At 42.9% G+C, this 26,032-nt stretch overlaps 1 protein-coding gene across 2 annotated transcripts in view; it reads right to left on the bottom strand.

The window, feature by feature from the left end:
- TRAPPC8 (trafficking protein particle complex subunit 8) overlaps positions 1-26,032 on the bottom strand; it is a 220,570-nt gene that overhangs the window by 152,443 nt on the left and 42,095 nt on the right. For both annotated transcript variants that reach the window (XM_082259743.1, XM_082259742.1), the window contains 4 exons: positions 14,770-14,859; positions 9,088-9,262; positions 7,636-7,789; positions 4,573-4,663 (listed from right to left, as the gene is read on the bottom strand). In XM_082259743.1, coding sequence (XP_082115869.1) covers positions 4,573-4,663; positions 7,636-7,789; positions 9,088-9,262; positions 14,770-14,859 — 510 coding nt within the window. The remainder of the gene's footprint in view (positions 1-4,572; positions 4,664-7,635; positions 7,790-9,087; positions 9,263-14,769; positions 14,860-26,032) is intronic.

A 26,032-nucleotide genomic window follows, 5' to 3' on the forward strand; every position in this document is an offset into this window, starting at 1 on the left:
GAGCGAGCCACGAATCTCTGTACTTTTCTGTTGAATCGTGATGCCCACAGATCCACATCCGGGGTGCCCCAACGTAGGCACAACTGGTGGAAAACTTCTGGATGGAGGGACCATTCCCCCTGATCCGGAGTCTGACGGCTGAGATAATCTGCCTGCCAATTTTCCACCCTCAGAATGAACACCGCAGAGATAGCTGGAACAAATCGTTCCGCCCAGCGAAGAATGCAAGCCACTTCCTCGGCCGCTCGGACACTCTTGGTGCCCCCCTGGTGATTGACATAAGCCACGGCCGTGGCGTTGTCCAACTGGATCCGAACTGGGCTGCCCTGGAGCTGCTCGGTCCAGTGAATCAGACAAAGTCTGATCGCTCCCAGTTCCAACACATTTATCGGTAACCTGGATTCTTCCGGGGACCAAAGTCCCTGAACGGATAACAGACCGAGAATTCCTCCCTATCCGGATAGGCTGGCATCCGTGGTCACTATCGTCCAATATATTGGCAGAAATGACTTTCCCTGGCTGAGTATCGGAGACTGAAGCCACCAGACCAGAGACTCTCTGGTCTGTTTGCTCAATCGGATCCGATAGTCCAGAGATTCCGGATTCCGATTCCATCTGAGAAGAATCTCTTGCTGAAGAATTCGGGTATGGGACTGGGCAAATGGGACTGCTTCGAAGGAAGCCACCATCAACCCCAGAATCCTCATGCAAGTCCGAAGGGAAGACCAGCTGTTGGATAGTAACAACTGAACTGCTGATTGAATCTTCCGGAGTTTCCCTACCGGAAGGAAAACTCTTGTCCTGAACGTGTCTAGAATTAGACCCAGATATTCGAGCCTCTGGGTGGGAACCAGAAATGACTTTTGCTGGTTCACCAGCCACCCGAATTCCTGTAAAGAAATTATAGTAATTTCTAGGTCTTGTAGCAGGGTCTGAGGAGACTCTGCATGAAGCAGGAGATCGTCTAGGTAACCTAGAATCGATATGCCTCTTTGGCGCAGTAGTGCCAACATTTGGGCCAACACCTTCGTGAAGACCCGAGGAGCCGTGGCGAGACCAAAAGGTAACGCCACAAACTGATAGTGGTTCTCTTCTACGGAAAAACGTAGAAACCGCTGATGTCCTGCGAAAAATGGGAATGTGAAGATAGGCGTCCTAGATTCTATGGACGCTAGGACATCCCCTGAATGGAGGAAGGCTGCTACTGTGCGAATGGATTCCATTTTGAATTTTCTTATGTTGAGAAAGGAATTGAGTGCCCTTAAGTCCAGAATTGGACGCACTTTGCCCTCTTTCCTGAGTATTGTAAATAGGTCTGAATAAAACCCTTGAAAAAACGTTCTGTCCAAGGAACGTGGACTACCACTCCTTGTTGTAGTAAATCCGTGACTGCTCTCCGCAGATCTTCTAAACGATCCGGGGATAGTCGGATATTGGAAGGGAAGAATGGCGCCGGTGGGAGAGATCGAAACTCGATCTTGTACCCTGATCTTATGATTTCGCAAACCCACTTGTCCGGGATTCTGGAAAGCCATGGATCCGGGAACCGGCGAAGACGTTACCCCACCCCAATTATGGGTGGGGGCGCACCTTCAGGCTTTGGTCGACTTATCTTCAGGTCTGGAGGGGGCGGGCTTTTGCTTGCCCGACCAACGTCCCCTGAAGCCTCCTGAAGGAGCTTTGGAGGACTTAATTTTTTCACCCGCGGGGCGAAAAAACTTTTTGTGAGCAGAGAAAGAAGGCCCTCGTCTTTGACGAGTTCCTTTACCCTTAGCATTTTGCGGTAAAAAGGTGCTCTTTCCACCCGTGAGATCCTTAATGATCTCATCTAAGTTGGCTCCAAATAAACGCTCTCCTAAAAAGGGGATATTAGCCAATGCTTTTTTGGAACCTTGGTCGGCTAACCAACCTTTTAGCCACAGTGTACGCCTGAGAACCACTGCTGAAACTGATGCTCACGCAAAAAATGGAGAGGCGTCTAACGCCGCATCACACACAAACTGTAACCCCTGTATCATCTGTTCCAACGAATCTGATACCGCCTGGGGGACCTCTTCTAAGTCCCGGCGTAACCATTTGGTCCATTCGGTTACAGTCTGCAAAACCAGCCCAATAGCAATTATTGGTCTGAAAGCTGATCCAATCAAGGAAAACGTGGTGCGAGACATAGTTTCTATCTTGCGATCCACCGGATCTTTTAAAAGACGGAGCGTCTTCTAATGGAATAACCGTGGCTTTATTCAATCTAGCAATTGGGGAATCCACCACAGGTGGTTCTGTCCATTTCTTAATGAGGGTTTCCTCAAACGGATAACGTCTGTTAATGCGTTTAGAAATAGCAGAAGTGCGTTTTGGCAGACTCCATTCTTCTTTGATTGGATTGCCCAAACATTTGGGCAATGGAAAAACCTTCGCCACTTTGATGCGTTTTTTAGTCCCAAAAGGGGATTTCAGTTTCAGCTATTTCCGATGGAGTACCCTGTAATCTTAAGGTTTCTTGAACAGATACAATGAGTGCGTTTACCAACGCTTCCTCTCGGGCTATGGCTGATGCCGAAACTTCCTCCTCACTGTCTGAAGAGACAGTACCCGAGACACCAATCCCAGATGAGGTACCTGCAACTGCAGAAAAAGGCTCAGATTCTGAATCCGAAGTTTCAGATAATATGGGGTTAGGCGGGGGCTTGCGCCCTGTCCCTGACAAGCCACTTCCACCCGGGACACAAAAGTTTCCATAATAGCTGACAATGATTCAATTGTCAGTGGGGTGCTGGAGGATCCTGCAGACCCCTCGAAGGGATCTGGTGAAGATACATGAGTGGCAGGGTCCATGTTAATCCAGGACACTTTGCCAGTAAAAAAGAAAAAACATCTTTTTTTTTTTTTTAAATAAAAAATACCTCTTTTTTTTTTTTTTTTTTTTTTATGTGTATCCCCCTAGCGCAATAGCGCCCCTCAGAGTACCTGCTTCTTGATCCCCACAGAGAGAGAGAGGGACCCTCAAAGCTCACCACCCGATGCAGAGAAGTTTCCAACCAACTGCAGTCAGCGTTTGTCTTTACAGACTGGAAAGAGCTGTGTTCGTTTTCCCGGGTAGAAAGGAAGTGGCTCCGCCCCCTGTGTACGCCTTCCGGCGTTCCCAGCTCTCCACGAGGTTAGCTGGGCTATTCAAACATGGCCGCCCCCATACAGGAGACAATAGACTCCAAAAACATGGCGGCCGGCGTGACCGGAGGACATTCATGCACCTGGTCTACAGCAAAATGGCGGCGGATTGCCGAAATATCGTTTTTCCCAGCACATCCACCTGCATATCTGCTAAATGGCGGTTTATCGATCTGCAGGAAGTCTACTACAATTAAGGTAGGATTATACCTCCTATGTCTGCTGCAATACTGCAGTCTGCTGGGTAGAGTGTTAACTCCCAAACCAAGTCCACCTGCCCACCAAACACATGCTGTATTTACAAGGGGGGACTTTTAGTGTCAGACAGATACTGACCATGTATGGAGGGGCCCATATTCCAAACTGCCTCATAACGAGGAAAAAGGAAACATTTACTCACCATACCGAACCGACAGGCACCCTCTCTTCACAATACCCTCTCCACCGGGGTGGGGGGTTGTGGACCACTCCGGACGCCTCGACTCTCTGGTTCCTGGCGTCCAAGCGAGACTTTTAACTCGCAAGGTCAGTCCCTCCAATGGGACTCCGTCGCGGCCGACCCAGCGCGGAGCTCTGGTCTGCACGCGCTCGTAGGCAGAAACCGGGGTGACCACTGGATCTCAACATCCAGCCCGTCGCCCGGCCCCGCATACTTACTTGAATGTGTCGCGGCCGACCAAGCGCAATGCAATGGTCTGCGCGCGCTCGTAGGCCGGCTGGGGTGACCACTAGTGTCGCCCAGTCCGGCATATTTGCTTGAAGATCTCACAGGAAAAAACACTGGAGAAAACTACCTAAAAAAATATTTTTTCTAAAAAAATCTTGCCAGGACCAGAGATCCCAGCAAGGAACTTAGGTCCTTACTCCTGACTAGACAGAAAAAAACTGATTCTCTGTAGCAGACAGGAAGAGGATATACCCTCTGGGACTGCCCCTAGGGTGGAGCCAGAACGTTTTTTCTTTCTGCCTAGTCCTACTCCTGCGGAGACAACATAACCCAGTTCTTGTGAATCAAGAAGACTACGTCTGTCAATGAGCGACAGAGAAATTTAGATTTTTACATTTTTTTTTTCTTAATGTTTTTGGCAGAAAGTAAAAAAATATTGTCTCTCAGAATTGTCGCTTTTTTGTTGTTTATAGAACACAAAAAAAAAAAAAAACGCAGAGGTGATCAAATACCACCAAACGAAAGCTCTATTTGTGGGGAAAAAAAAAACATCAATTTTATTTGGATACAGTGTCATATGACTGCGCAATTTTCAGTTAAAATAACACAGTGCCATTTTGCAAAAATTGGCCTGGTCATTAAGGGTATAAAACCTTTTCGATCCTTAAGTGATTAAACTAGAGAGACATCGCATTCAAACGTTTACATTCAAAACTAAACTTTTTTTTATATACTGCAACCTTTCACAGAGTGTTCCAAGCCATCCACAGAAATGACATGGTCTGAATTCTTGTTTGGTAAAGCAGTACTGGAACTATCTTCATACAAATCCTAGAAAAAAAAAAATATATATTTATATACTGTATATATAAATAGGGTTTAATATGGAACAAGGCATCAAAAACATTGTGACGGTATTTAACACCACATTCACACCTGTGAATTGGCCTGACACTGTTTACATGTGAGAACACCAGTGTGGAGATCCTGGCGACTAGCCGCGGGATAGAGCCCCATGGGAGGCAATGGGAGGCTGCCGGCTTCTGTAGCTACTTTCAACCAGCCGCAAGTAATTGTTATACAGCAATCACCAGCCAGTGATTGGCCGTGGACTCAAGATGGTCTGCTGGGGTTCTCAAAGTTAAATAATGTCAGGCAAATTCGCAAGTGTCAACTAGGGAAATCCTGTCATAGACTTTTACAAAAGCTGAGAACTATCAATAGCTCTGATAAGTGACAAGGTGAAAAGAGTAATGTTATCCATTAAGGGTAGACATACATAACAGTCAGATGCAATGGCTGGCCATCTCCGAGGGGGGGGGGGGGGCTGGGGGGGGTTCTAATTAACGAGACTTTGTTGAAAGAGTTACTTGTCAAAAAGAGTTCTTCCTTACAGTATACGTATAACTGCACTATACATGGCAATATTAAACAAGTCCCATGATTTGCTAGCTTCAACAAATTAGACAGAAAGTTAGAATTACAGATTCTAGCAACTCAAACATGCATCGGACATGCCTAAGTGGTCAAGTAACTTGTACATCAATACATATGGAATCAAATCAAGCCAATATAAAAAGCAGTAATGATGGGCATTGTGTAAGGTTTCTTGTGGCCATCCTCCAGTCTTTTCAGCAGGGAAGGATCGTGGCAATATCGCACATGTGTGGTGCGAACACCGTTTACATATGTGGGCGCGACTTACATATGTATTCGCTTCCACCGCGAGAGCACGGAGGAATGGGACATTTTACATTTTTTTAATTTTTACACTGTCCCTTTACTTTATTTATTGTTTTATAAATTGTATTCCTACTATAAAGGAATATAAACATCCCTTGTAATAGAAATAAGCATGACAGATCCTCTTTATAGAGAGAACTGGGGTAAAAAAAAAAAAGACCACAGATCATTTACCTTAAAAAAAAAAAAAAAGTTGATGTCCGAGAACCTGAAGTAAAGTCAGGGGCAGCTCCGTTCCTCTAAGGGCATAGACCCAAATGAGGGTCATCTTGCCCTCACTTGACTTCCTGCCTGGCTATCTGCCAGACTGGAGATCACTTCCGGGTTTACAGACTGCTCCGTTAAACCCGGAAACAACCGGGAAGCACTATAAGCCACCTATAAAAGTGATACCGTAGTGAATCCACCACCGGAATCACTTATCTGAAAGCGGCCGCCTAAAGGAAAAAAAAAAAAAACGATAGCGGGGTTATGGCAGCTAGCTGCTGCTGCCATAACCCCAGTATTTAAATGTCAAAAACATGACGTACATTTACAGTTAAGCGGTCGGCAAGTAGTTAAGGACGCTCTCACCCTGACCAGTTTTACTTCTGTTACCTTACCACAAGCGGAAGAAAAATTTCCAATCATTCCTAAGGAGCTCTTCACACTGGTCATTTGCTTTTTTAAAAGTCCTGCCCATGCTGCATTTTTTGGTGCAGTTAAAAAAAAAACAACAAAAAAAACGCAACATAAAACACACTTCCCCCACTAAAATTAATGGAAAAAGCATAAACATGAAAAAAAAAAAAAAAAAAAAAGATGAAAAATGCATCCGCGGCTGTGTCTTTGGTGCTTTTTTTGGAGTCATGTGTCGTTTTTTCACAGGTGCAAAATGCACCGAAAATGTGGTAAAAACCTATATGCGTTTTTGCAACGGAGCAGTGCGAAAGCAGCCAAAGGTGAACTCTTTGGGGAAAAAAGTTAATCATGTTGGAGAAAAACCTTGCAGTGAAGGGGTCCCTCTGATGTGCACACCAATGCAGCACATTGGTGTAAACTAAACCCCTAGACTATAAGGCAAATTACATTGTTCTTGTGTTGGGATGGAAACGTGGCTTACCACTGCTAGTGTGAACGAGCCCTCCAATGTAATATTTTACTGAAATAAAGCATATTCATAAAAATATGACATTTTGACTACTAGCTTAGTAATTCTGACTGAGCACTGGCGCTTTCATCCTTCATGTTTTCTTCCTTAGTTTCCAACTGCAGAGAAAGTCATTGTGAAAAATAGACATTTCCTGCTGTTCTGGGGCATTATCAGCCCAAGCTGATAATGTTCGACACATCTTCTATAGGGGTCAGCAGCTTTAATTCACCACTAGGTCTGGGTTTGTTGACTGCTCAGGATCTGGGTGCCTTGGATATGTGGGTTGGATAGAGGTGTATGGTCTGCGACTATGTTGGCTAATGGCGTTTTTCCACTGCATGGAACCGAACGGTTCGGCTCGCTTTTGTGCTTTTCCACTGCTGTTACCACATGGTACGGTGTTGGAACGGTTCAGTACGGTACGGCGGCGCTTTTCCACTACATGGAACCGAACAGTACGGCTCGCTTAAACATTACCACCTTAGTTGTGGTTCCAACAGGGCCATACCGGTACCATATCCCACAATCCTTTGCATGCAGCCTTGACTGTTTGTCACTACTAGCCACTGATTGGTCAGAGAATCATTGTTATCCCACCCACTTTACTTTAGTGGAAAAGCAAACCGTACCGAACCGTTCCAACACCGTACCATGCGGTACATTGCAGTGGAAAACCAACAGAGCCAAGTGGAGCCGAGCCGATACTTGCAGTGGAAAAATGCTATTATATTACGTGTACTGGTATTTAATCAACACAATGAATTAAGACCAAGAAGGTGCATGACATCCCCTGGGCTTATCTCTATTAATTTACATCTGATAGTTTTATTGCATTCCCAGAAGACAGCCTGTATTTCTGGAGCCCAATGCTGATGCTTCAGGTCTAAGCATCTTCAACAATAGAGTCAGTGCTGCCTTGAAAACCTACTTGGTAGTGCATGGTGTTTTTCTGGATGTACTGGCTCCAGGGATCGGGTATTTGCTCATCTGTTCCTTTAAGAGATGTTCTTGAATTAATCTTCAGCAAGTAGCATCCTTGAGTCCCATACCTTTGTATCATTTCTTCATATATTGAATCAGCCCTTCGGAAAAACAGACAATAGTAAAAACAGAAGAAAGACATGACAAATCAAAGGCCCATTACGAGTACCATTTCCCAAGAAAATATCACTATTGAGGCTTCCATCGATGGGCTTTGGGCTTGTGTTGATGTAATTTGACATAAAATATTTAGAATTCATTGACAGGTACATTTGACCTTTTAAAATCAAAAGGTGCTGGGCCTCACATAAATTACACTATACCATCAATTAAACCAAGTTTGCATTTCCCAGTTTTAGTATATGAACTCCAATGTCTACACACATCCAAAAAAATGAAAAAGGTCATCAATAACTATTATAAAGTCACACTAACCAGTTCGGCTCCAGAGCATTTTTTTTATTTTTTTGAATACAAGTAAAAATCGTACTTATTGGCAATAAAATTACTCCCAGAACATTATATATTTTCTGCAGCGGCACTGTAGAATAAAAAGGTGATACTTGCTAATTTTTTAGGTCACATGAGATTTAAACAAAATGTTTATTATACACAAATTTTCAGGAAAAAAATATATCAAAAATTCATTTTAGTGCAATAACACACACTATAAAACCTAGTTTTGGATAAAATATAAAAGATGAGGTCGCACGAAGTAAATGGATGCCAAACATTCTATATCTTAACAGTGCCTGCACCCGCATCTCCATAGGTGACGCTTTAAAAGCGTTTATAGCTCATCAGTTTACAGTTACCTAGGAGGCTTTTGTGCTAGAATTATTGTTCTCACTCTGACATTTGCGACGATATATCACACATGTAGTGCGACTGCGGTTTACATGCACGTGCGCATCCTGGGCTTGCATCTGTGCAGGTGTGTGTGGGGCAACGGGGGTTGTAGCAAAAAAAGTTTTTACATTTTATTATAATTTTAATATTTAAAACTTTTTTTCTTTTATTTATTTATTTTTACTTGATTGCTATCACAAGGGGTTTATAAACTCCTATGTGATAGCATTGGGAAGATGACAGGTACTCTTTATGGAGACATTAGGGGTCCAATAGACCCCAATGTCTCCCCTGCCTATCAGATCATCTAACCAAGCACAGCTTGGCATGGTTAGATGTGTCCCCTGGATGAACTGGCCAGGACATGGTGGATCTGAACCCGGAAGCGACTTCAAGGCATGGACTTGCCTTGGTCTCACAACGATCTCTCTCCCCTAGCTGGCGGATGTTTTCCTGGACTCCAGTAAGAGCAGAGAGCCTGGGAACTGGTTAAATTAAACAAAGATCCCTTCGTAAGTAATAGATTAATATCAACAAAATTGCAACTCACCTTTTCTCATCACCACTACTGACATCATGCAGCAGAACATAATACTTTAGAGTGTTGGGTGTAAACCACTTAGGATAGTTATAGTCATTACTGTGTTGAATCCGATGCTGCTCTTGAGATAACTTGAGAAACTGCTCCACAGGTTCTGGTTCATGTGAAGAAACTACTAACATACCTGAACAGTTTGTTAAGTAAACACTTGAAGCTGAAATGTAATCTGCTTACATTCTGCCTTCCATTGTCCCCCCCCCCCCCCGCATCATCATGCGAAATAAACATTTTAAATAAAACGGCTCTGTTTTCATTGCATGCATTATTTTAGACTCCGTAAATCAACACTGGGTCTCTGATTTTCTATGTAATATATGAAATTAATGGCTGGTGGGAAAGACCATCCGGGTACTGTACAAACATAACTGCACCCTGCCTCAGTGCTGCTCTCAAGAGCCTTGCACTTTGATGCAAGCACTGGGCTGGCTCCTGGGGGAAGTTATTCATATATCAATTCCTTTACAGGTGGATGTCAGTATAGGGAAGTCACCATGTTGCCTTGTGAAAGACTCTCCAAAGCCCTAAAATGTAAGTTTCTTATACCTTATGTGATGCCTTCTTCACAAAAAACATAGAATAAACACATTTACTTTGAGGGCTGGTGACTTTGCATTTCTGAGTCAGTTGGAATGAACATTCCTAGGAAGGCTGCATTATCAAGCAGTTGGCTATAGGAAAGGCCTGCACGTGATGCTGAATTTTCACATTTGAATGATCTAAAATCTAAATGAAAGAGACAAGCCAGGAACAAGCAAGGAACAATAAGGCTGGGGAGGAAGAGCTTGATAATACTGGAAGTCCTCCAGCCAGAAAAGACTTGAGGTGGGCTCCGTCTGACTTACTGCATCTTCCAATGTAAACTATCAAAGCTCACAGAGTGCAGTGAAGTTAAGTAGGCAATTTTAGTACAGGAGGAGTGTGTACAACCGAGTAAGACTGGAGAACACGTTTAACAACTTTCATTTTATTTAGCAATACTGTATTTATCAAATCGCTGAGGCGGGTAAGTTCTAGGGATCCACCGATTATCGGCAAAGGCGATATATCGAGGGCCGCACTTTCCCCGATATATCGGTATCGGCCCGGAACTGGCCGATATTGCTGATATTTTTGTGACGTCATTCTGCTTTCTTAGGCCGCCTCCCTCACCTTGGACAGCCTCATCTGGAGTCGGGACTAGTCTCGTGGGAGTGCATCACAGCCATACACCCACCCACAGCAGCCCAGTGCCAGCCAGTCACCCACACCCACAGACCCTGTACCAGCCAGCCAGCCACAAGCACTGTACCAGCCAGCAACCCAGAGGCCCTGTACCAGTCAGCCACCCACAAGACCTGTACCTGCTAGCCACAGGCACTGTACCAGCCAGCCAGCCACCCACCCACAGCCCCTGTGCCAGCTACCCACCCACCACAGGATGCCAGCCAGCCAGCCACCACAGGGTGCCAGCCAGCCAGCCACAGGCCCTGTACCAGCCAGCCACAGGCCCTGTGCCAGCCAGCCACAGGCCCTGTGCCAGCCAGCCACAGGCCCTGTGCCAGCCAGCCACCCACCACAGGGTGCCAGCCAGCCAGCCACACACCACCACAGGGTACCAGCCAGCCAGCCACACACCATCACAGGGTGCCAGCAAGCCAGCCACACACCAGAGGGTGCCAGACAGCCAGCCACCTACCCACCACAGGGTGCCAGCCAGCCACCCACCACAGGGTGCCAGCCAGCCACCCACCACAGGGTGCCAGCCAGCCACCCACCACAGGGTGCCAGACAGCCAGCCAGCCACCCACCACAGGGTGCCAGACAGCCAGCCAGCCACCCACCACAGGGTGCCAATTGAGCTGACTGTTTCGGGTCAAGGTCTCTGTACAGTTGGGTCTCTTGTTTTTCGGTCCGCCAGTATCCAGGCAGAAATGAAAAAAATTGAACAAAGTTCAAAAGGTGGGACTTTATATGAGGCTCTGCCCATGGGGCTAGATGCCTCCATCCCTGGTCATGTATATATAGGGGACAAAAAAAAAAAAAAGAAAATAAAACTAGTAAAAGAGGTACACTGGGCAATGGGCTTTATAACAAAGGTAATAAGATAAAATCGTAATGTAGTATTGAACTCACAGTAAATTATTGCAGATTGGTACAAACAGCCCAAACAGGCAATGGGCTGTTTGTACCAATCTACAATAATTTACAGTGAGTTCAATACTACATTACGATTTTATCTTATTACCTTTGTTATAAAGCCCATTGCCCAATGTACCTCTTTTACTAATTTTATTTTATTTTTTTTGTCCCCTATATATAGTATCCAGGCAGAGTTAGCACATTTAGCGCTAAAAATGTTTTTGTTTAGTTTGTGTGGTTTTTCGGTTTTGGTGTGAGTTGGCTCACGCTCATTTTGCAGCCCATAAGGGTTTCTCCTCCGCTGGGGTGGGTACCCCTGTTATCACATTGACCTCCCACGGCTTCACAAAACCCTGACACTTTACGGTGATGTGTTGGCATATTCAGGGCTATAACCAAGTTCAAACGGCTTAAATGTTTCAATAAGTCAAACTTCATGCCCCACATTTTATTATTGTAAGAGACATCTCATGAGTAGCAAAACTCTTGCTCTCAAAAGAAAAAACGTGGGTGCAGAGTACTTTTCACGCTGCACACTTAATTTTTTCTAGAAGGGTCTCAGTCCCCATCAGTAAGTCTCTTCCTTGTGTCATTGAAGGTGTCCACACTGACCCCTGTAGGAATTGATAAGCTTAAAACACATAAGAGGGGTTGCAATAAGACACCAGAAGTGTCCAAGCTTGAAATGCCCTGAATATATGAACATACATTTTTCTCTCCCTTCGGACACAATACAGATTGGGACATCAATTGTTTTATTGACAAAAAAATTACTTAGATTGCTTTAAGAAGAGATAGTGGTTTTTAGATTTACTTTTTGCACTAGGTTGCTAGGGACTGTCTTTTATTCAGCAGGTCCATAAATATTAGGACATCGACACAATTCTAATATGTTTGGCTCTATACACCACCACAATGGATTTGAAACACCTTTCACCCGATTTGGATGTAAATACCCTCAAATTAAAGCTGAAAGTCTGCAGTTAAAGCATATCTTATTTGTTTTTCATTTTAAATCCATTATAGAGCCATAAAGATTAGAATTCTGTTGTGTCGATCTCCCAATATTTATGGACTGACTGAATATTTTCACTTTATTGTAATCAAATCTGTGAATTCAATTATTTTAACTGTGTAAGTAGCAGATCAAAAATTATTTTCCTATTGATCTTCAGTAACCAACCTAGTTTTTTCCTTTTTGTTTTTCTTTTAAATTAACCACTTATGGACCGCCCCACGCAGATAAACTGTGGCAGGACGGCCCTTCTGCACAAAATAACGTACCTGTGCTTGGTTTTGTGCACCGGGTCTGGGACGGGCGCGCGTGTGCCACCAGCGACCCGCTCCCGAGCCAATCAGCGGGTCTGGTGGACGCGACAGCCAAGACCTGCGGATCTTCCACAGGAGAGGCAGAATGGTGGTCTGCCTATGTAAACAAGAGAGACCGCCATTCTGTCAGAAAGGAATATGGAGACCTTGTGCTTCTGCTAAGCAGAAACACGGATCTCGGTCTTCCTCCAGCCAAGCCACCCCCCACATACAGTAGTTAGAAAACACTCCCTAGGAGCACACTTAACCCTTTGATCGCCCCTGATGTTAACCACTTCCCTGCAAGTGTCATAAGTACAGCAAGAGTGCATTTTTTTTAGCACTGATCACTATATTAGTGTCAATGGTCCCCAAAAAAGTGCCAAAAGTGTCAGGTGCCCAATTTGTCCACCCCAATATAGCAGTCCCACTAAATTGATGAATAAATTAGGTTTCATAGCATAAAAGTAAAAAAATACATATATATTTTTTTTTTTTGGGTACAGCGTTGCATGTTCGCGCAATTGTCAGTTAAAGTAACGCAGTGCCATGTCACAAAAAACGGATTGGTCATGAAGGGGGGTAAACCTTCTGGGGCTGAAGTGTTTAAACAATGTCACCCACATTTCATATGGTGGAACCAGATTGTTTTGGGGACACCGCGGTATACATCTTAATGGGCTGTGTTTGCTGGTCAGTAATGATTCAAGGCTGTATCTTCGATATAGTTTTTTCAGGGCCGATAAAGATTTTTCGGCCGCCTTTCAGGCCGACATCCAATACATTTAAAGTGGGCTGGCACCCCGCTATGGGAGGGCGGCTGGTTGGTAGTGTCCTCTCTGGTACAGGTTCCGCTGTTCCATGGGGTGCACCATCCAAGGCGAGGGAGGCTGCGGCCTTTGCCCTATTCAGGCAGAAGCCAGGACTCATGCAGACTGTCAGAATGCTTGCAGAACCGGTGCGCAACACACGTAATGACGGCATGTGCATGCGCCGTGCGCCTCCGCACACTGGGCCTGCGGTGCACTGCAAACCCTTGGAGTCCTGGATTCTTCTACCTGCAGAGGACTGTATTTACTGTTGTGGACTTATTTTTCCCTATATGGTTTGTTTTTACTCAATAAGTTTTTTGGCGCTACACATTTGTTTTTGTTTTTATTGTTCATATAAGCTGGGTATACTGCTTGTCTGTGCCAGCGGCCATTGTACTATTACTCAGAGACATACATTTATTCTTTCAGATCTTTCAGCATAGGCTATGGCTGCTGACCTTACAGAGACCTAGCGATGGTAATACCCCTCCTGTATAACTTATTTTTGCTATTTTACTCTGTAGAAAACCTCCTCTCATATAGACCTAGCTTCAAAGTGATAAAAAAAAAAAAAAACACAAGACTTTACAAACAACATGTTATACTTACCTCCTCTGTGCAGTGGTTTGGCAAAAGGCAGCCTGGATTCTCCTCTTCTCGGGTTCCTCTTTGCTGCTCCTTGACCCTCCCTCCTGTCGAGTGCCCCCACAGCAAGCAGCTTGCTATGGTGCACCTGAGCCAAGTTGCAGCTCCGTGTGTCCATTCAAACACGAAGCTGCCATTGGGCCCTGCCCCCTCTCTCTCCTGACTGGCTAACGGACTTTGACAGCAGTGGATGCAAATGGCACCGCTGCTCAGTCTCAGCCAATTCCGGATGGCCGAGGCACTGGTGGACATTGCTGGACAAAGATGGGGCTCAGGTAAGTATTAGGGGGTGCTGGGACGGCGGCTACACACAAAAGGCTTTCTATCTTAATGCAAAGAATGCATTATAAAAAACCTGACTTAACAACTCCTTTAACTAATCCCTCTCTCCTAGCCTGTGGGGTGCATTTAAGGCATTTACCAGGGGTCAGTATAGTTTGTTCATAGCAGCTATTAGGTCTCAACAAGCCTGTTACACAGCACCCACAAAAAGGGGTGGATGCACAGGCTGCCACCTACGCATCCTCCCCTACTGCTATTAATTTTGACCTACTTACGTCTGTGAAGAGAGAGTTGTATTTACATCTGGCGGAGGTCGGTGATTAATGTCCTGATGTGATTATGTCATTAATGTGTAGAAATTAATTTCATTTTCATGGTCAGCTCCAATTTTATATTTACATTTGGTGACACTGCATGCAGTTTATCACTTCCCAAACAAAAAAATAAATCAGACTGAAAAGGATACAGGCTAAATAGTGGTTTAAGAATTCATGATCCGAGGCTGGCATGGACTGGAAAAAACTCTCTCTGTAGGACTCAAACCATGGCGTAGTTGCTGAAAATATAAAAATATCCACATAAAGACCTCGCATTAAATGTCTTAACATTCGAAGAGATAAGGACATTAGGAATGTGTGAATACAAAATAAAGCTGGGTATAAACTGGTGGATTTCTGAACATTTGTACAAAAACTTTCAGTACATTTGATGACCTGATGAATGTCATTTGAAAGTATTTCAAAATGTAATTTGCTTTTATTATTGGATGTAGAAGGGGTTTTTGATCTCTATGACCCTATGTGTAGTCGGGTTTGCCGTCGTCCCTGGTTGAGTATTGTATCGGTTTGTTGGTACCTCAGGCCAATAAGAAGTGGGACTTTTAAGGCAGGTATGGAGTATACGAGAAAGTACAAGCAAAAATTGCTAATAATAACTAAATAATAATAATGATAATAATAATAATAATTGTTTAATTCTTAAAACATATGTACAGTGAAGTACAGTTGCGTGAAAGGGTTATAGACCCTTGTGAAGTTGTGTAATAGGAGGAGGGTTAGTGACATGTGAGAAATAGTGACTTTTGAGGGTATATCTCTGTCTTTCCCTGCTGTTAAGCTTGGGTGGTTCAGATCAGAGGTGTCTCCTATATCCTACGCGTTTCGGCCCTTAAATGGGCCTTTTTCAAGGTTGATTGTCACTATTTCTGTTGGTAAAATGCAGATTTTTGTTAAATATTTTTAAGTATCACCACTTTTGTGAATTAAATAATAGTGGTGAATTTTTCAAAATAGTACATACATATTGTTTTCTTTGAATCCTTGTGTGTTGAAATGGCTCCCTCTTTAGCACAGCGAGAACCATGCGGTTTCCTGAAAAAATATATATATATATATATATATATATATATATATATATATATATATATATATATATATATATATATATATGTATGGGATTCAGCTACAAAGTTGATAGTGGTTCTACAAGTATGTTGTTGAACTTACATGAGCCGTGTCTCATATCTGGGGTAGATCATGTGAATCTCCCCTGGTGGTTAGTTTTTGGTTCCGGTGCGTATGAAACCGGTTCTTGGCAAGGATGTCCTTGTGCCTTTAAATGGTGCAGTTCTATATGAGACAGGTACATGTATGGGGAAATTTATATATGTAATGCAATAATGCAGTATATAACGTTTTTAGGTTTTTTACCTTCATTATCAATTTGCAACAAATGTAGTCCCATGCGGTTTCCAGCTGGGTCACACTTAAAGAGAGGGAGAAAAGACTCCTTCAGTAATGTGCCTCCTTTTCAGGGTTGAGTAAGTGGTAAGGGTGGTGTTTAAAAACTTACATTTTTCTGTGCGCCGCTCTTTGTCCTCTCCCATCCCCATTCGGTTGGGGAATGAGAGAGGCAGTGGTTCCCCGGCCTTTTATCAGACTCGCGCATGCGCTGTGAGCGCCGCACGTCTGAAACCAGATTACATACAGCTGGTGTGTGTCTCTGGTGCGCCTGCGTCCTATGGACGAGTGCGCTTCCAGTTTCCACCGCTGTTGCTCACTGGCGCGGCCGCCGACACGGAGAGGACACAGGTTACAGACTGGCAGAGTCTGAGGGGCCGATGTCGCTGGCTGTTACGTTGTGCCTGTAAGAAGCCCCTAGGAAGGAAAACAGTGGGAGATCCTCCCAGGGGCTTACCGTGCCGGGTGTGCTATAAGTATGTGGAGATTTTTCAAGCAAGGATTCAGTACATGGCATAAGTGCATTATAATTTGAAAACAAGAGATATATAAAAAAGGAAAAAACAGGAGAAAAAAAAAAAAAAAAACATTCCATATAATTAATTGCAGTTTTAATAGCAGTATAATAGGTAGTCAGGTTAAAGGGAAAGGAGGGGGAATTTTCCGGTTATATCCCTATTGGAAAGGAATGGGGAAAGTCTGTTAGATCGGTCTTCTTGAAGCTTAGGGAATCTAAAAGGGAAATTCGCATTCGTGTCATGTCTTTTTATCTCCAACTCGTGTTTTTGATAAAAGATATGTATATACAGGTCCTTCTCAAAAAATTAGCATATTGTGATAAAGTTCATTATTTTCTGTAATGTACTGATAAACATTAGACTTTCATATATTTTAGATTCATTACACACAATTGAAGTAGTGCAAGCCTTTTATTGTTATAATATTGATGATTTTGGCATACAGCTCATGAAAAACCAAAATACCTATCTCAAAAAATTAGCATATTTCATCCGACCAATAAAAAAAAAAGTGTTTTTAATACAAAAAAAGTCAACCTTCAAATAATTATGTTCAGTTATGCACTCAATACTTGGTCGGGAATCCTTTTGCAGAAATGACTGCTTCAATGCGCCGTGGCATGGAGGCAATCAGCCTGTGGCACTGCTGAGGTGTTATGGAGGCCCAGGATGCTTCGATAGCGGCCTTGAGCTCATCCAGAGTGTTGGGTCTTGCGTCTCTCAACTTTCTCTTCACAACATCCCACAGATTCTCTATGGGGTTCAGGTCAGGAGAGTTGGCAGGCCAATTGAGCACAGTAATACCATGGTCAGTAAACCATTTACCAGTGGTTTTGGCACTGTGAGCAGGTGTCAGGTCGTGCTGAAAAATGAAATCTTCATCTCCATAAAGCTTTTCAGCAGATGGAAGCATGAAGTGCTCCAAAATCTCCTGATAGCTAGCTGCATTGACCCTGCCCTTGATAAAACACAGTGGACCAACACCAGCAGCTGACATGGCACCCCAGACCATCACTGACTGTGGGTACTTGACACTGGACTTCAGGCATTTTGGCATTTCCCTCTCCCCAGTCTTCCTCCAGACTCTGGCACCTTGATTTCCGAATGACATGCAAAATTTGCTTTCATCCGAAAAAAGTACTTTGGACCACTGAGCAACAGTCCAGTGCTGCTTCTCTGTAGCCCAGGTCAGGCGCTTCTGCCGCTGTTTCTGGTTCAAAAGTGGCTTGACCTGTGGAATGCGGCACCTGTAGCCCATTTCCTGCACACGCCTGTACACGGTGGCTCTAGATGTTTCTACTCCAGACTCCCCAAGGTCTGGAATCGGTCCTTCTCCACAATCTTCCTCAGGGTCCGGTCACCTCTTCTTGTTGTGCAGCGTTTTCTGCCACACTTTTTCCTTCCCACAGACTTCCCACTGAGGTGCCTTGATACAGCACTCTGGGAACAGCCTATTCGTTCAGAAATTTCTTTCTGTGTTTTACCCTCTTGCTTGAGGGTGTCAATGATTGCCTTCTGGACAGCAGTCAGGTCGGCAGTCTTACCCATGATTGCGCTTTTGAGTAATGAGTTTTTAAAAGCCTCAGGAATCTTTTGCAGGTGTTTAGAGTTAATTAGTTGATTCAGATGATTAGGTTAATCGCTCATGATATGCTCATGATACCTTTTCATGATATGCTAATTTTTTGAGATAGGAATTTTGGTTTTTCATGAGCTGTATGCCAAAATCATCAATATTAAAACAATAAAAGGCTTGCACTACTTCAGTTGTGTGTAATGAATCTAAAATATATGAAAGTCTAATGTTTATCAGTACATTACAGAAAATAATGAACTTTATCACAATATGCTAATTTTTTGAGAAGGACCTGTATATATATATGTATCTTTGGACGAGTTTTGTTGTGAATGGATTGGATGGTGTGATGGAGAATGATTATGAGTATGGGGTGTGTCAATGATTGCTTCATTGTATTCTATCCCTTCGTAGCGAGGTTTGTGTAGGTGATGTTTTTTTGAACAAGAGTTTTTGTGAATGGACTTTCTCACAGTTTTGTCATTTTTCATTTTTTGGTGAAGGTTTCTTATTCTAATCCGTTTTCCCTGATGAGAAACCTTCTAAAAAGGGGGCATAGCTTTCTGCTTCATTTAGGCCTGGAAAGGTGGTTGCGTTGAGACGTTTGATCCATCTCATCTCTAATTGAAGCAGGGTTTTGTTCCAATCGCCCCCCCTCCTCGGGATGTGGATCCGTTCTAGGGCCATGAAGGATATTTTTGGCATCTTATGGGCGTGTTTATAGGCCACGTGTCGACCCAGTGGTAGGTGAAAGTTACACATTTCCATTGAATTTACGTGTTTGTTGATCCTCTTTCCGAATTCCTGTCTGGTTTTACCTATGTAAAATGCATTACATTCGCATCTCATCATATACACCACGCCTTTAGTCCGACAATTGGTGAAGTGTTTGGGTTCAAATGTTTCTCCATTCGGTAGAGTAGTTTTAGTGCATTTTCTTATGACTTTGCACTGGTCACATGACCCACATGGGTATGTGCCTTTTGTCTTACATGGGTCTTTGCGTGTACCTTCTTTAAACTCGCTATGAACTAGTCCTTGTTTGACAGATCCTGCCTTTCTGTATGTGATTGGCGGGTGGTCCGTGAGGAAGTCTTTCACTGTTGGGTCCTCTTTCAAAATTGCCCAATGTTTTTCCAAAATTGCTTTGATTTTTTTATTTTCGTTGGTATATCTTAAAATGATTCGCGTTTTTTGGTCGGGTTGTTTGGGATCCTGGGATGGTTTTTTAAATAGTAACTCTTGTCTTTCCTTGGAGTTGGCCTTGTTGTAGGCTTTCCTTAGTGAGGTTTTGGTATAACCTCTTTCCATCAGTCTTGTGGTGAGTGCATCAGCTTCTTTTTTGTATTTTTCTTTTTTAGTGCAATTCCTTTTAATCCTTAAGTATTGGCTGTAAGGTATGGCCTTTTTTAGTGGGGGTGGGTGAAAGCTCGTGGCATGTAGAATTGAATTGCCTGCAGTTTCCTTCCTATAGAGTGTGGTTTGTATACGTCCATCGTGTTCCTTGTAAATCCATGTATCAAGGAATGGAACTTTCTTGTCACTGTAATTTAAGGTGAAATACATATTGTATGTGTTGTTGTTTAATGCATTTTTTAGATCCTTGATTTGGTTTTCTGGTCCTGTCCACACTATCAGAATATCGTCTATGTATCGTTGCCATAGAAGTATGTTATCAGTTAGCCAAGCATTTTCTTCTTTGATGAGGAAGTCTTCTTCCCACTCTCCTAGATATAAATTGGCGTAGGTGGGGGCACAGCTTGTGCCCATCGCCACCCCGCAGGTTTGAAGGTAGTAACGACCATCGAAGAGAGTGGGAAGAAGACTTCCTCATCAAAGAAGAAAATGCTTGGCTAACTGATAACATACTTCTATGGCAACGATACATAGACGATATTCTGATAGTGTGGACAGGACCAGAAAACCAAATCAAGGATCTAAAAAATGCATTAAACAACAACACATACAATATGTATTTCACCTTAAATTACAGTGACAAGAAAGTTCCATTCCTTGATACATGGATTTACAAGGAACACGATGGACGTATACAAACCACACTCTATAGGAAGGAAACTGCAGGCAATTCAATTCTACATGCCACGAGCTTTCACCCACCCCATCTAAAAAAAGCCATACCTTACAGCCAATACTTAAGGATTAAAAGGAATTGCACTAAAAAAGAAAAATACAAAAAAGAAGCTGATGCACTCACCACAAGACTGATGGAAAGAGGTTATACCAAAACCTCACTAAGGAAAGCCTACAACAAGGTCAACTCCAAGGAAAGACAAGAGTTACTATTTAAAAAACCATCCCAGGATCCCAAACAACCCGACCAAAAAACGCGAATCATTTTAAGATATACCAACGAAAATAAAAAAATCAAAGCAATTTTGGAAAAACATTGGGCAATTTTGAAAGAGGACCCAACAGTGAAAGACTTCCTCACGGACCACCCGCCAATCACATACAGAAAGGCAGGATCTGTCAAACAAGGACTAGTTCATAGCGAGTTTAAAGAAGGTACACGCAAAGACCCATGTAAGACAAAAGGCACATACCCATGTGGGTCATGTGACCAGTGCAAAGTCATAAGAAAATGCACTAAAACTACTCTACCGAATGGAGAAACATTTGAACCCAAACACTTCACCAATTGTCGGACTAAAGGCGTGGTGTATATGATGAGATGCGAATGTAATGCATTTTACATAGGTAAAACCAGACAGGAATTCGGAAAGAGGATCAACAAACACGTAAATTCAATGGAAATGTGTAACTTTCACCTACCACTGGGTCGACACGTGGCCTATAAACACGCCCATAAGATGCCAAAAATATCCTTCATGGCCCTAGAATGGATCCACATCCCGAGGAGGGGGGGCGATTGGAACAAAACCCTGCTTCAATTAGAGATGAGATGGATCAAACGTCTCAACGCAACCACCTTTCCAGGCCTAAATGAAGCAGAAAGCTATGCCCCCTTTTTAGAAGGTTTCTCATCAGGGAAAACGGATTAGAATAAGAAACCTTCACCAAAAAATGAAAAATGACAAAACTGTGAGAAAGTCCATTCACAAAAACTCTTGTTCAAAAAAACATCACCTACACAAACCTCGCTACGAAGGGATAGAATACAATGAAGCAATCATTGACACACCCCATACTCATAATCATTCTCCATCACACCATCCAATCCATTCACAAAAAAACTCGTCCAAAGATACATATATATATATATATATATATATATATATATATACATATCTTTTATCAAAAACACGAGTTGGAGATAAAAAGACATGACACGAATGCGAATTTCCCTTTTAGATTCCCTAAGCTTCGAGAAGACCGATCTAACAGACTTTCCCCATTCCTTTCCAATAGGGATATAACCGGAAAATTCCCCCTCCTTTCCCTTTAACCTGACTACCTATTATACTGCTATTAAAACTGCAATTAATTATATGGAATGTTTTTTTTTTTCTCCTGTTTTTTCCTTTTTTATATATCTCTTGTTTTCAAATTATAATGCACTTATGCCATGTACTGAATCCTTGCTTGAAAAATCTCCACATACTTATAGCACACCCGGCACGGTAAGCCCCTGGGAGGATCTCCCACTGTTTTCCTTCCTAGGGGCTTCTTACAGGCACAACGTAACAGCCAGCGACATCGGCCCCTCAGACTCTGCCAGTCTGTAACCTGTGTCCTCTCCGTGTCGGCGGCCGCGCCAGTGAGCAACAGCGGTGGAAACTGGAAGCGCACTCGTCCATAGGACGCAGGCGCACCAGAGACACACACCAGCTGTATGTAATCTGGTTTCAGACGTGCGGCGCTCACAGCGCATGCGCGAGTCTGATAAAAGGCCGGGGAACCACTGCCTCTCTCATTCCCCAACCGAATGGGGATGGGAGAGGACAAAGAGCGGCGCACAGAAAAATGTAAGTTTTTAAACACCACCCTTACCACTTACTCAACCCTGAAAAGGAGGCACATTACTGAAGGAGTCTTTTCTCCCTCTCTTTAAGTTTGACCCAGCTGGAAACCGCATGGGACTACATTTGTTGCAAATTGATAATGAAGGTAAAAAACCTAAAAACGTTATATACTGCATATACTGCATTATTGCATTACATATATAAATTTCCCCATACATGTACCTGTCTCATATAGAACTGCACCATTTAAAGGCACAAGGACATCCTTGCCAAGAACCGGTTTCATACGCACCGGAACCAAAAACTAACCACCAGGGGAGATTCACATGATCTACCCCAGATATGAGACACGGCTCATGTAAGTTCAACAACATACTTGTAGAACCACTATCAACTTTGTAGCTGAATCCCATACATACATACATATATATATATATATATATATATATATTTTTTTTTTTTTTTTCAGGAAACCGCATGGTTCTCGCTGTGCTAAAGAGGGAGCCATTTCAACACACAAGGATTCAAAGAAAACAATATGTATGTACTATTTTGAAAAATTCACCACTATTATTTAATTCACAAAAGTGGTGATACTTAAAAATATTTAACAAAAATCTGCATTTTACCAACAGAAATAGTGACAATCAACCTTGAAAAAGGCCCATTTAAGGGCCGAAACGCGTAGGATATAGGAGACACCTCTGATCTGAACCACCCAAGCTTAACAGCAGGGAAAGACAGAGATATACCCTCAAAAGTCACTATTTCTCACATGTCACTAACCCTCCTCCTATTACACAACTTCACAAGGGTCTATAACCCTTTCACGCAACTGTACTTCACTGTACATATGTTTTAAGAATTAAACAATTATTATTATTATCATTATTATTATTTAGTTATTATTAGCAATTTTTGCTTGTACTTTCTCGTATACTCCATACCTGCCTTAAAAGTCCCACTTCTTATTGGCCTGAGGTACCAACAAACCGATACAATTTATTATTGGATGTAGGAGTGAATGGATTTTACTGAACAAAAACCACATTTACAGTTAGAAATTTGTTTATTCAAGAAAATTTTTTATTTTTGCCCCTCAAATTTTCTTGTCACTGAGGTTAAAAAAAAAAACAAAAATCGATTCAACCCCACTAACAACTAGAAAATCAAACAAACACGCTTATAAAAAAAATTCAAATTAAAATCTACTAGTATATAACCAGCTTAAGTGGATTAAAAAGACTAATTGACCAGATAAACAAACACTGCAAAATGTGGAACATTTGTTGTAATGGTGCAAAAATAAAAAGCAAAACAAAAAACAACAAAGGAAAACAAACAAGGAAATCTGTATTATCCAACATATAATCAAGTCACCATGGTTAGCAGTACTGAGTAAATATAACATGCCTAATTTGATAATTATTTTACAAAATACCAAAAAACAGAGTGGGATAACAGGCAAATCAGATGGTAGTAATCATATAGTTTGTTTTTTTTTTTGTTTTTTTTTTAAGCAAACAGTTCACTATATTTACAATGAAGCCATAGTCTAAAAGATTTTGACTCTAAAGCCCCTTGCATATGGGGGCATCTAGCTGGTGTGTGTCATTGTGGCATTTTAGTGTGTCCAGGAGGCACAAGTGCAGAGTCCAGCCTCGCTGGCTGCATTCCCAGCATTCATCACTCATCGCATTGGTCCCTAAACAAGAGCACAACTTGGTAGAGCGGTCAGCCCCGTCATGCTATAGACTGACAGGCTGTAGACAGTGGGGTTGGACATTGCACCTGTGCCTCCTGAGCACACTAAAAGGTGGAAAAGCATGCACAGCAGCTAGATACCCCCATGTGCATTATCAATGTGTGGGGAAAACAGCAGGTATTAGGCGATGTTTAGAGAGCATTGATAAAAACTGTAAATCTCCCTTGTCTATACATTTTCACTTGTAGTTCGGGTCCCTTCACAAGTCAGTTTCCTGTAGTAAAATGCTTGCATATACTGCATGAAAAAGGCATTTTACATAAAAATCCTACTCAAGAGTATGTGGCTAGTTCACATCTATGTGTTGAAACGCAAAAAACTTTTTCTTTTGTATTTTTAATGCATATAAGCACAGCCACGAATGAAAAAGGCGCAAAAAACGCATCAATGTGAACAAGGGCTTAGAGAGTCGCATTTCAGTCCGACTTTGGGGGCGACTTGAAAGACATCTGTGCGGGTTCATGAACAGATGTCTATTGAAGTCACCCTTGAAATCGCCAAAAGTAGTACAGGCACTACTTTTGGAAATCGGTGCAGCTCCGCACCAATTGGGACAGTGCCTTTGCCGGCAATAGGCTGCTATTTGACCTGTCAAATCGCATGTCAAATTGCCCCGATGTGAACGGGGGCTAAGAGGATACAGGCAGGAAAAATAATGGAACAGATGTGATAAACAGTTTTGTCTTTACATACATGTTACATGAATATAGGGGGCTTCTGTTTGGAAATAAATAAAAATGATATCTTCTTTAAATGTGATGAAACAAAAAAAAAAAAAAGCAAGATAGGGGGAAAAAACGAAATATGTATGACTATACATTAATCTATATATTTATTTTTTAATTCCTTCACATTTGTCTGCTCTACTCTACAAACATCTGACAAAAAAAAAAAAAAAAGAAGAACCACATTCGTACAGCATAGTAGTTGCGATTTGTCTGAGTTATAGGACTGGTATTACTTAAAAGAAAAATGTTACCTGTCAAAAGCAGGCACCTGCTTCCCCCCAAAAGGTGCCAAATGTGGCCGCAAAGGGGGGGAGGCAAACAAATAGAGCTTCCCATTTTTTGAGGAGCTCCGTTAAAAGCTACTCATGTGAACACAAGGAAAAGTCTCAGGTTTCACTACTATTGGCCTACTTTAGAGGAAGTTCACCTTTTGGGAAAAAATTAGGGATGCACCGAAATTTCGGCCACCAAAATTATTGGCCGAAAATGAGCCTCTCTCATTTCGGCCGATAATGGGTTAACATGGCCGCCGTGGGGAAGGAGGAGGGCGCAGCGCAGGGCAGGTTTTAAAAGTCCCGCCTCTGGCCGGCCGTCTGCCTCTCAATGACGTCCCTACTACGATCTGTGCATTAATGAATGGACATACCAGGCGGGGGGGGGGGCGGGGCGAGCGGCCGCTATAGATAGAACTATGTGATCCTTCCCTGTCAGCTCAGCACGACTATGTGTGAATCAGAACAGAACAGAACTGACCTGACACCTGGCGGGGGGCGGGGGGAGCGGCCGCTATTAGCTGTAACTATGTGAGAGCTTCACTTCACTGACAGGCATGTATCTCCGCTGACATGGAAGTGAAGCTCTCACATAGTTACAGCTAATAGCCTAACCTTTGTTGCAGATTCCTACCTTTTGTTATTCTGAAGAAACCCTTGTTTGTTCCTCTTGTTTGTTCCGACTGGGTCTAATGGGAGTGGTTTCAAAATTATCTATCAGCTGTGCAGCTGCAGAGCACTAATGAGGAAAGCTATTGGGCCTGCATACCTTTAGACGTGTTCCTATTGGGAGTATCTCACCAAAAATGACATTTTTGCTGCAGGGGATGCCTGAAATCTGACTTGAATCTTAGGTAGACTTCTGGGAAAATTGGTGAGCTAATTACACAAGAATGAGGTTTCTGGGGTGTGTGTTCTGTGTACAGAACAACTCCAGGTAGCCTTATTGCATTGCATTTTCAAAAAATAACAGCGGCTGCAGATTGAAAAGGAAAATCGGATTTTTGACTTAAAATCCATTTCGCAGATGTTCATTGACTGACACCGCTACCGATTCTTTTTAACCATTAGGTTATACTGCCTCCAGGAGTAGGACACTATGCAGGAAAAAGTCTGACTATGCCTATGGGCAGTCCCAGGGGGCATACACCCAATCTCAGCTATAGGCACTCCGTTAAGGTTACAAG

Source organism: Pelophylax lessonae (assembly GCF_965119305.1).
Source record: "Pelophylax lessonae genome assembly, chromosome: 5".
NCBI lineage: Eukaryota > Metazoa > Chordata > Amphibia > Anura > Ranidae > Pelophylax > Pelophylax lessonae.